This window comes from Chelonoidis abingdonii, chromosome 15 (genome assembly GCF_003597395.2).
Source record: "Chelonoidis abingdonii isolate Lonesome George chromosome 15, CheloAbing_2.0, whole genome shotgun sequence".
In the NCBI taxonomy this organism is placed as follows: domain Eukaryota; kingdom Metazoa; phylum Chordata; order Testudines; family Testudinidae; genus Chelonoidis; species Chelonoidis abingdonii.
In genome coordinates this window covers 4,943,674-4,956,385 of record NC_133783.1, presented here as the reverse complement: position 1 = coordinate 4,956,385, position 12,712 = coordinate 4,943,674, and the positions used below count along the sequence as shown (strand labels likewise).

The following is a 12,712-nucleotide window of genomic DNA, read 5'->3' as shown; positions in this document are numbered from 1 at the left end:
TGCTAGTGCATAAACACTGCAAGAAAGAAACCTCTAAACTGACTTTAACTGAATTAAAATGTGTTCTGTCAAACCAGATAGATAGATACTCTTATTGATTAAGGAGTAGAGCTGCATATTTGGTCTAGTTAGGAGATATGAAAGATTATTTATCTGTTCTTAAAGACAAAAATGAATTCTTTATCACACTAGGTTTGAGATTGATTCTCAAATATCCTCAAATAAATGCCTGTTCTATTAATAGATTTTTTTGTACTCTAAATAGGGTTTATTGTTTCGTGTATTTTTGTCATCCTAAGGATTGATAAATCCTTTACATACAATGCACTTTGTAGTTACTGCCTGCTTAATGCCCTGTCACATAAATGTAAAGCAGAAATTCCGTTGAGTTACTGGGGTTTCACTGGGGGATTAATAGAGGCCTTGTAAGTTTGCTTATGCTTTCTACCCAAGTATTTGTTTTTAGGACTGTCATTGTCTATTGGATATTGCTCCTCATGCCATTGAACGGCTCCACAGTGTTCATATCTACCCTATTGTCATCTTCATTCGATACAAAAACGCTAAGCAAATCAAGTAAGTGAGGAATATAGCTTACACCCACTTCTTTTGTTATACAATAATAGTTTGTATAGTCCATTTCATTGTAGCGTCTCAGAATGTGAATCAATTAAGCCTTGCAACTCTCTTATGAGGTAGGTAGATTTATCACCATGCAACAGAGGGATAAAATGAAGGGACTTCTGTAACTTACCATGTTTTGATATAAAGCATATTAAGTAGTGCTGTTGATTAATCACGTGAGTTAACTGTGACTAAACTCAAAAAATTAATTGTGATTTAAAAAATTGTGATTAATCGCACTGTTAAACAATAGAATACCAATTTCCATTTATTCAATATTTTTGAATGTTTTTTCTACACTTCCAAATATATTGATTTCAGTTACAACACAGAATACGACGTGTACCACGCTCACTTTATATTATTATTTTTATTACAAATATTTGCACTGTAAAATGACAAAAGAAATAGTATTTTTCAGTTTACCACATACAAGTACTGTAGTGCAATCTCTTTATCGCAAAAGTGCAGCTTACAAATGTAGATTTTTTTTTTTTGTTACATAGCTGCATTCAAAAACAAATCACTGTAAAACTTTAGAGCCTAAAAATCCACTGAGTCCTACTTCTCGTTCTGCCAATTGCTCAGAGAAATACATTTGTTTATATTTACGGGAGATAATGCTGCCCGCTTCTTGATTATAATGTCACCTGAAAGTGAGAACAGGCTTTCGCATGGCACTTTTGTAGCTGGCATTGCAAGGTAATTTACATTGCAGACGATGCTAAGCGTTGTATGGCCCGTTATTGCTTTGGCCACCATTGCCAAGACGGACATCGCTGAGTTTCTCATTTTGAAAAAAAAGAATGCATTAATAAATTTAGACTGACATGAATCCCTGGGGAGGAACGGTATGTTTCCTTGGTGTTTTACACATCTGCCAATATATATTTCATGTTATAGAAGTCTAGCAATGTTCATTTAAGAAACACTTTCACTGAGATTTGGACAAGAATAGCCAGAAGAAGGTAGACTCTCCCTTCGACGGATATAAACGTTTGTCCTTTGGGAGCAAAAATCTTACATGTGTTATAGGTGAAACTGGGTTAGTATTGAACTTGCTTTGATCCACCAGGAGTGCACAGCCCAACCCTTTCCCGTACCCCACTTCCTCCCCCTGGGAGCAGCTGCTTTACCACTAATTATATCTAATTCTATGTTTAATGCGGGTTTGGTCATTATATTGAACGTAGCGGCCCAGCGTCAATGTCCCAGTGTGCTGAAATATCTAAATAGCTTTACAGCATTATGACCCAACAGTTAAGAATCTTGAAGTGCCTTCCATAATCTTGTGGAAAGCATGGCTTTCAGAAGTCTTAAAGCACAACCACTGATGCAGGAAACTTACAGAAACCAAACCACCAAACAAGGAAAATCAACCTTATGTGGTGGCATGCTGACTCAGGTTGATGGAAAATGAAACATGCCTTCTCACAGTTTCTTTCACTGCTTATTGGATCATTATTCTAGCACGTAACCTGGTCTATATCAGTATGGACAACGGTGTCTCTTCTGAGATGTGGCTGGTTGAAGCACAAAGGAACCATATGTATTTCTTTAGTGTTATTTGGCACGATAAATATCTTTCAACGGCCAGCTATAACAGTGCCATGCGCATGCCTGTTCTCACTTTCAGGTGTACATTTAACAAGAAGCAGCGATTATCTTCCTGCAAATGTAAACAAAGCTTGTTTGTCTGAGCAATTGGGCTGTACAAGGTACAGGACTGAGTGGATTCTCATGCTCAAAGTTTTTACATATGTTTTATTTTAAACGCTCAGATTATTTTGTGGCTACATAATTTCTACATTTCTAAATTCAACTTTCATGATAAAGAGATTGCATTACAGTACTTGTATTATGTGAATTGAAAAATACTATTTCTTTGGTTTTTTACAATGCAAATATTTGTAATAAAAAATTAAGTAAGCACTGTACACTTCATATTAGTGTAGTAATTGATACAAAAATATTTGAAAATATCCAAAAAATTTAAATAGTTTTCTATTATTGTTTAACAACATGATTAATTGTGATAAACACAATTTTTTAATCACATGATTAATCATGCTTTTTTTTAAATTGCTTGACAGCCCTAATATTAAGTTGTTTTCAAGTAAACAGTGTTTAGATGCTAATGAAGGCCCAAACATGAATTTTGAAGCACATCTATTTAAATAAAAAGCCACCACTTCTTTTAAAGATAACCAGAAAATGAATCGGATGTAGTAAAACTCTGTAAAGCTGTACTAGCTATTGGCCAGATTTTCAAAATATAAAGAAACTGCTGCTGTTGAACACTCTCTTGAAAAGCTGGCCAATAGCTCTTACAGCTGCTGTTTTAGAAAACCAAGTTAAATATAATAATATTGTGTAAGACTGAACTGTTGACACGGGAAGTCGTGATTTCTCAGTGCTCATCAAAATTAGGTGTATTAGCATGTTAGCATTGGGAGTACCTGTCCTGGGCATCAGAAGTGTAATAGTAGGATTTTCAAAAGCACCTAAGTGATTTAACACAGTTCTCATTAATTTTTGGAGGGATCTGTGCTCCTAGATCAATTAGATGCTTTTGAAAACCACCCTAATAACTTGGACCATGTCTACAATAAGACCAACACTGGCCCAGCTTGATGCATTAGCTCACCATTGCAAAGGCAAGCTATCTCCCACTTCTATCTGCTTTTTACCATTTCAGACAGAAACTTGCCTTTGCTCACTAATACCCAGGAGAGCCTCTGTTTATGTTAGGGCTCTGTACCTACCTAGCCCAGTTGCTACAGTATGCAAAGTGTGATAGATAAAACGTCAGATCTTTGTTTCATACTTATGAGAGCATTTTCTCGAGATGGGCTTGAACCAAATCCATGGATCTAAATGGTCCTGAGTGCTGGAAAAATGTTGATCTGGAGGAGGACTTTACAGCTTGTCTCTAGTTGTCCCCCTTCCACCCCCCCCCCATTTGTATTGTAAGTTTCTCTGTTTATTTGAAAAGTTTAATAAATTTACATTTTAAGTCCTTCGATAGAGCAGTTTCTTCAGTGTTTTTTCAAAGTGTAGGATGATCTGAGACTTCTGAAAATATCCTTTAAAACTGGAAAAGTTGGAAGTTTTTTTTCTTTGCTTTCACTGAGTGAATTTTTGCTAATGTTATGCTGTGTTTCCTACTACAGCAATTCATATGCCTTGGCTATCACTTAAACCTCATATTACTGGTAATATTACAGTGAATCTCCAGATGGCGCTCTCTGTATGCCTGAAAATTAATCAGAGGCTTGGATATTACCATAACTGTATGTAATTCATCTAGAGTCTGTTGAAAGAATAACTGTTAAGCAAATGTTTTATTTCTTTTCTGATAGAGAGCAAAAAGACCCAATCTTTCTGAGGGACAAAGTTACACAAAAACATTCCAAAGAACAATTTGAGACAGCTCAAAAAATAGAACAGGAATATAGCAAGTACTTCACAGGTTAGTATTTACTGTAATCATCATTTCAGTAAGAATACAATAGCAGGGCATTCCACCTACAGTAGGTTTCAAAAGAACCTTTAGTACATAGCAGGTTTTCTGTGTTTTTTCTCTCCCTTGGTTCTGGTCATGTTTGTGCTCTGTTTCTTTTTAAAGAGAGAATATATCATCTTTCTCTCTATATTTTTTATTTTTTAAGTCACAAGTGCTTAGTGTATAACAGGGGTGGGCAAACTTTTTGGTCTGAGGGCCGCATCGTGTTTCAGAAATTGTATGGAGGGCCAGTTAGGGGAGGCTGTGCCTCCCCAAACAGCTAGGCATGGCCCAGCCCCTATCCAATTGCCCCCCGCCCCCATGCGTCTCACCCTCTGATGATCCTCTCCGGGACCCCTGGCCCATCCACCCTTCCTGCTCTCTGTCCCCTGACCATTTCCAGACCCCCTCCCCCAACTGCAAACAGCTAGGCATGGCCCAGCCCCTATCCAATACACCTTCTCCCTGATCGCCCCCGGCACCCTCATCCCCATTCAACCCCCCTGTTCCTCGCCTTCTGACTGTCCCCACCCCTATCTACACCCCGGCCCCTGACCACCCCCTAAACTCCCCTGCCCTCTACCCAACCCCTACTCCCTTCCCCCTTACCGCGCTGCCTGGAGCACTAGTGGCTGACAGTGCTACAGCAGCACCGCCTGGCTGGAGCCAGCCACACACGGTACAGCATGAGCCCCGGGTCAGGCCAGGCTCTGTAGCTGTGCTACCCCAGGAACTTGCAGCCCCACTGCCCAGAGCATTGCACCCAAGCCGCAGTGAGCTGAGGCTGTGGGGGAGGGGCTGGGGACTAGCCTCCTGGGGCAGATGCTCAGGGGCCGGGCAGAACGGTCCCGCGGGCCGCAGTTTGTGCACACCTCTGGTCTATAACATGGAGTTTTTGTTTGGTTTTAGTATTTAGAGTATCTTCTATATTCTATAATGACATCTCTCAAAATGGCTTGGCACAAATGACCCGGTATTGGGAGCATTATGGTGAAACTACATGAAGTGTAAGTGTTATTGATGGGAACAATGTGACTGTTGCCATAACACTACAACATGCATTGATTTTTTTTTTTTCCCCTGCTATAGTATGGTGTATTTTGGAATTCTAATGTAGGAAAGCTATAGTGGGATTTAATGGCTTTGGGATAGTACATACTGATATGACATGTTACGGTGGGGTTTAAGAAGGCAGGTACACTGTCATTGGCATGGAACCGTTATACATAATCGTATCAGAGGTCTGTTTTAATGGCGTAGTTCATAATATGAGCCAGTGAACATATGAGGAATGTTTTCTAACATATTTTACCCGAGACAGTGCTGCAGTACTTAAAGGATACTTCAGCTCATTTCAGTGCACCAAACTCTTCTGCATAAACTCATAACATTCAGGCTGAAATCTCAGTACTATAGAAGCGAATGGCCCCAGCATTACACAAAAGGTGCCTAGCAGTGCAGCATGAAGTCCTTGTAAGAATACACCTCTACCTCAATATAACACAAATTTGGATACACGCAGTACAGCAGTGCTCTGAGCGGGGCTGTGCGCTCCAGCGGATCAAATCAAGTTCAATATAATGCGGTTTCACCTATAACGCAGTAAGATTTTTTTTGGCTCCCGAGAACAGCATTATATTGAGATAGAGGTGTAATTCCTAGCCCTTATGTAGAGCTATAGTCCTTCATGTTTCTTTTAATGTAGAAGAAACTCTACTACGATTTTTACAGAAGTGGTTTTACACACACACACACACACACACACACACACACACACACGATACAGTATCTTTAGGAACAGGTCTGTCTCTCCGTAAGAAGGTATTACCATTGCATGTTGAGAAAATTCACAAATCATTAACAATGGCAGTTTTCCAGCTTATTACATGAGAGAAGTACTCCATTTTCAAAGAAGTGACCATGAACCTTGTAAATGTGCACATAACTAACCATATGATCTCCTCTGCTCCTTGTGAGTGGGTGGTGCCCCCACTTGTTGCATGTTGTCTTAATTGAGGCCCAATCCTGCAAAAAATCATGTTTGACCAGAGACTCATCGCATGATGAGGGGCCTTGTAAGTTCTTTGAGGCATGGACTAGCAGTTTGGGTGCCTCAGTTTGATGCTCCTGGATGCTACTGAGACAGAACCAAAATAACTGTGTTGAAACTGAATTATACTTTTGACATATTAAAAATTCCCAAGCTAAGATTCACTGCTTAACTGACGTGGAAGTGTTCTGAGAAAAGTGTGTAGTTTAAGTATAGAGCAATATGTAATCTTGCACACAATAGCTTCATCTCCCTGGTGTGAATACCTAGAGGTCTGAACCCTGGGGCTGCTTCAGTAACCAACTTTTTTGGGTCAATAGCCCATTCAGGCCATCTTTAGTTCAGAGACTGGACACTTGGTTTGATTGTATTGTGTTTTAAATGCCATTTTCCCATGTACAGACCTGTCATTTTTTGAGTCAGTGCATTCTACTTCCAAATTCTCATAGTGTTGGTACGGCACGGTGTGCTGTGTCAATTAGAATAAGTTCAGAAGAGGAAAAAAGTCTGCCTCTTGCTATTTTTTCCTATTACTCTAGACTAGTGTTAGCTGCGGTCACAGAGGCTTTTTCAGGCACAACTATTAAGACGTGTAAGGGGCTCTTTAATGTTTTAAAGCTTCCATGGTCTGCTCTCCCTTGTCTATGCTGATTTTTTTTCTCCCTACACTAGTGTCTTTGCAGCTGAACAATTGCTAGAGCAAGGACCAGCAGGCAGGACATTAAGAGTAATGTCAATACTTGCAAGGCCCAAGCTTTGGGGATTATTATTATTATGGTTAAGTCTCATTTCCTGTTCCTAATTGCCTGCTCTAGTTATTTTACATGGCTTGAGAGTACTGGGCAAAGTTTATTTCAGTGGGTAGCACCATGATGCAAAACTCTGGCTGTTAGTTTTTGAGACTGAGCTCTCCAGTACGAATTTGTCAACAAGAAGGCCCTTGCCTTTTGAACTTGTTCAGCTTGGCATTCCACCCTTGTCTGACTTTGGCATGCCTACAGACACTATGCACGGTGTATTTATGGCTATTTACTTCTCCTCTCCCTCCCCNAAAAAAAAAAAAAAAAAGGCTGGAAAGGGAATACCTGGAAAACCTGAATATACAAATCATCAGGTCTGGATGACATGGATCTCAGGGTCTTAAGGGAATCAGCTAATGAACTTGCTGAACTACTGGCAATTATTTCTGAAAACTCATGCAGAAGCAGATAGGTATCAGAGGACTGGGGGGAAAAAGCAAATGTGGTGCTAATTTTCTTTAAAAAAAGAATAAAGAGAAATTACCATCTGATAAATTTAACTTCGAATCTTTATAAAATAATAGAACAATATTAAAATAAAAAATCTGCAAGTACCTTTTAGTAACAGGAACATTAAGATTAAATAAGTATAGATTTTTAGCAATAAATATCCCCAAATCAATCACTTTTCTTGATTGAATCACAAAAATTAGTAGATGATGGGACTATCCGTTATGGTGCCTTTTTCTATAGGTCTCGCTGTGTGCCATTTCTACCTGGCCTGCAACCTGGTGAAGAGACACACGATGGATTATAGCTTTCAGCCCTCTCATGGTCTGTGGTTACCATTATCTCTATTTTTAGATTGTTGTATAGCTATCACTAGCTAACTAGAGATTGACAGTGATAGCGATACAGACATAGATATAGGCATTATATCCAGACTGCAGTAGATATAGATTTATACATTGCCCTTGATTCCAGACTGTATTACTTTAGAGTTACACGGGCCTAAACCTGGAGTAGCATAACGACGAATCAGGTCCACTATATCTAGACTGAAGCAAAGCATTTGGTTCATTGTCTTATGAAAATGTACTTGTTAAACTAATTCAAACTGTCTTGAAAACGAGCAATGTCACTTAGCTTGAAAACTGGATAAAGCACTATGAACAATGAGTAATGATAAATATCAAAGCAGTGGGTTGGGGGGGTGTCAAAGGATTGGTAATAGGTTCATTTCTTTTAAACATGAGTATTAATGATCTGGAAGAAAGAACAAACTGCATATTAATTAATTAAATTAATTATGCAGATGATACATTAAATTGTAGGTAAAGGAAACACTAGTAAGGACTGAGAAATAATAAGAAGGAAGCTAGGTAGTATACAAATAAAGACAGGAAATAACAAAATGAGCTTTGCTCCATGTTTACAAAAATGTACATATAAAAATGAGTGAGCAATTGATTAATCAATCATCTTAGGGTTTATTTGTACATACACTTATGACTGTAGTTTAATTTCCCTTTTCTTCCCCGGCCCCCCCCCCAAAAAAAACAAACAAAACAACACAACATAGTTCTCTCAATAAGTTTGTGGTGGCAGCAACGGTGGTTTTATTTAGCTCAGCCCTGTACAATTAATTTTAAATATTTGTTAACAGCACCTAGTTGCTACAGCTATATAATTTCTATGCGTATTACTATATAAATATTAAATCTTGAACACCCCTTGCTCAGCTGTGTGGGTTTATTATGATATGATGGGGTTCTGGCCATCTTTAGGGGTAATGAAAAAATTCTGCTACCTGCCTCTGAAAATAGCAAGCAAAGGATTCAGTAACAAAACAGTTGGTTAACTGATTATAGCCAGGGCTCTGACTGCCTTGCTTTGTCATTTTAAGGGTTAGCAGGAGAGTCTGCATATTAAGTACTTAACCTCTCTGCTCTGTTCATCATTGTTATTGTTTTACCCATATTCATGTATCTGCCAGTTATCCAAGTAGTTAATTTATGCATGGTCTGTTGATAAATACTGTGTAGGAAAATACCTGGCTAAGAATTGCTTTTTCCAGTGCCTGATGTGTGTGACTACAATGTTCTTTATTTTTGTAGGTATTGTCCAGGGAGGAGCCCTTTCAAGCATTTGCACTCAGATTATGACAACTGTTGATCAAGAACAAAATAAAGTCCTGTGGATTCCAGCTGGCCCGCTATAGATACTTGCTGTGAAATTCTTCTACGGATGTAACTAACAGTTGGCTTTTCTTTTTGTCCAATGGACACTGTCCATTTTTACCTCTATAGAGATATAAATGATTTATGAAGGGGATTGATACACTGAACAAAAAAACATCCGCAAGGCGTGCTGGAAGAGAGAGATCACTTTATCAGAAGAACTTGGATTTTATGATGTGCTTTTATACAAAACAGAATGGGATATAACGTAGGTGTACTTTTTCATAAGAGATTAATTTAGTTATGCTGCGACACAAAAACCCTTTAGAATGACAAGTTTACAAAAACCTTTTCCAAGTATTTGGTTGTTGATGTTTACTCGAATGTCTTTTTTTTTTTTTTTTTTAAAGTTTCTTTCCTTCCCCCAAATGAGGCATATCTCCAAAATGGAGTGATGTTTTTACATATGAATGAATAGTTGTGGGCAGTGTGATTCTACCTTGCAATTCTGACCATTTCCGAGCACACTGACATGACTACTGGATAATCACATGGGTTTTGTGAACGGTACATTTTGGGAGTGAGCTCAGAAGGAAGTGCACTCCTCTACAGGGCAGACCACTGTTGATAAAATACAAACGCTTGTCTGTCAAAGATACTGTTTTTCGTTTTTATGCATGGATCGAATATTTAAACATCATAATATATCTGATCAATCTAAACTTAGTGTGTTGAGAGATAATTTTTGGTTGTTGGGCCTGGATTAAATAGAGACGGGGAGAGTCAATAGCTAGGCCTACCATGCTGTGTTTGTCACTTTCAGAGACTGTAAATATTGAAAGCTTATGTTGATGCAATTTTGCAGGGTAATTCTTAAGCATTGTACTTCAGTGTGTAGCATTCACATAGATTTTTATTTAATATAAGAACAGTCACAGTTTTAGGGCTTTGATTAAAAGCCTTTAGGGAGGTACCATAATTGTTAGTGTTGTCACTGTCAACAAATAAGCAATCGTTTAGTTTTGGTTACAAGAATTATGTACCCATTGTACCAAACTCCATTGTATCAGTTCCTTTTTTGTTTTTGCACTTCTGAGTCTGTGTTCCTAACACAAAGTTTGGTTTTATCTCTCTTTAACTGTATGTCATGTTTGTAGATACTGTACTTCCGTTGTTCTTTTGAAGTAGAACTGTTTCTCGGTGACTGTTCCTGACATTTCATTATGTAGCAAGAAGTATTTTGTAGTTTTACCCAACATTGTGTAGCTTTGCTTTTATTTTCAGTTTTTTAATTAAAAAAGGGATTCTTCTTGTACAGTTCCTCAAAGAAAAATTTGGTCCTAAAATTTAACTTCTGTTTTCCAGATACTGTTTTATAGTTCAAAATAGTTTTAAAAAAATAAATATAGGAAATGTATTGATGAATTACTGGTAAAAATACTTTACCTGTTGAGGGACAGCAGTTATATTTTTTTTAAGTTGAGATCAGAGTTGGACTCCAATGGTACAAATTGAAACAGACAGGTACAGTTCTGACTTGGATTTTCTGTACTAAAAATAAAAATGTCACTTTGTATTAAAAAAAAAAAAAAAAAGTAAAGAAACTGATTATTGTGTTAAGTCAATTTCTAGAACTTGACTTGTGCATGAGAACTATTTATGTATTGTATATTCTCACTTTTTACTTGAGACATACGGAGCCAATTTTAGTTCTTGTACTCATAACATTTCACATAGGAAATCTTAATTCTGTAGACTGAAATTGACATGTGGGCTCTGTACACACAGGCTTTCTCCACAAAATAAATTCTGCAGGCATAATTTGTACTCTTACCTCCAATTCCCTGGGTTTTCAGGGTGTTGGAAGAATTCAGACTTGTCAATAGATGTTTCAAGGATACATTCCTTTCTGAAGCACCTGCCAATTGACATAATTGATGAAAAACTGTCCTTTACCTATATTTTTATAAGTAAAACATTAAGATCAATTCATTTAACCAAATTTTCATGTTCTGCAGTAGGCCATCACATGTCTACCAAACTGGTGATCCAGTACCCAAGCCTGCACAGGATCTGTGTCCCTTCCTACTTAAGAAAGGAAATTTTGGGGTGGCACATATACATATTCTTCAGCATAGTGAGTGTCCCACTTCATACAGTGGTAGTTTTTCAGAAGTGTATAGCAAGGACACCAAAACCATTTCGACTAATGTAAACAAAATTAACAACCATGAACAACATGCTTCAGTCATCTGGGAACCAGCCTAACACCATCCCCCTAGCAACACCCTCATGCAAGACTTGGAATTCAACTACTAGGTATGTTGTGAAGAAATCCATGGACAACATGGATTAAGTAGTGTGGCCTGAGTGCAGAAGATAATCTTCTTGCCTTGTGCATCCAACACACAAAACTTGGTACCTTAAAGCCAAGTGATAGGAAATACAGTGAACTTGATCAGCTGAATGACTGCCTTGGTTTTGGCTAAGTCTGTTTTTAGCATGTGCAGGCATCCATGGCTTGGGACAGATTTATAGTGCAATTTTGTGAGACTTCTGGGTAATGCAGTTGACTTGAGGAATGAATTCTGGGTTTGTCGAAAGAAGCACTTTATCAGCATGAAAAATTCAGTACTGGTTCTGTCTGGACAGAATTTTTAAATTGCACTACAGATCAAGCTAACATCACTGCTATCCAGGGTACTTGCCAGAGAGGGAAGTATGAAAGGGTGGCACATGACTGTTCAACATCAGGTTGAGGCCCATCATGCAAGTCTGTACCCCAGCTTTTACATTAGAGCCAGACACAGTCTGCTTTTTTCACTGATTTATCTGGAAGCTAAAAGGGTAGAGATGATCATATCTGAATATTCCTGCATCAGTAGTCACTTAATTTCTAAGTGCCAGGCAGCCAACTTTAGCCTCCCATGGTCATACTTACTGTATGATGGGTAAGGCAATTCCTATCTGCATCCCTATACTTTGAATACCCAATTATGGCCCTTAGTCAGAATACAGGAATTTACATAATATTGTACTGAGGGGGAAAAGTCCTATTATCAAGCAGGGAATTGTGTATGAGAAATAAGTGAACTGTTGTCGGTCAGCAGAGTGCATTAGCCCTGTGCTCTGACTTTCAGGAGACTGAAATGGAAATCTTTGTCAGATGCTATTCTCAGCTTTTTGGCTTAATTTGAGACAGACTTAGTGCCAGACACAACACCTCAAGGCTAGATTTGCCAGTAATTCCAGAAGAAATAATTTTGGCCCAGTGTTTTACATAATGCACATAGGCCTGTTCTAAAAACTGCAGTAGTTAGAAAGGGAGTTCTGAAAATCTTATGCCTGCAGTCAGACATACTGCACAGTACTTTACCTAGTGACATTTTCAAAATATTACCATATTTCAGACTGTTTTCTTAGCCATTAGTAGGATGTCTTTCTGAAATGGAGTCCACTAGCATGGAGTGTGCAAACATTCCTTTTTGCCTTATCCGGTCATTTTTACTGTTGCTTCATCAAGTTCTGGAAATAACCCTATGATGCATGAAATTGAACACGAATATTTTTGTATGATTTTGTTTTTAAAGTAAGATGTGCAGCCTGTGTCCTC

The 12,712-nt window shown here is 38.2% G+C and overlaps 1 protein-coding gene across 2 annotated transcripts in view; it reads left to right on the top strand.

Annotated features, from left to right (window-relative positions):
* The window catches only part of DLG5 (discs large MAGUK scaffold protein 5), a 209,991-nt gene extending 199,284 nt beyond the window's left edge, over nt 1–10,707 (top strand). For both annotated transcript variants that reach the window (XM_032783051.2, XM_032783052.2), the window contains exons 31-33: nt 467–576; nt 3,987–4,096; nt 9,037–10,707. In XM_032783051.2, coding sequence (XP_032638942.1) covers nt 467–576; nt 3,987–4,096; nt 9,037–9,140 — 324 coding nt within the window. In that variant the 3' untranslated portion in view covers nt 9,141–10,707. The remainder of the gene's footprint in view (nt 1–466; nt 577–3,986; nt 4,097–9,036) is intronic.
* The last annotated feature ends 2,005 nt before the right edge of the window (nt 10,708–12,712 follow it).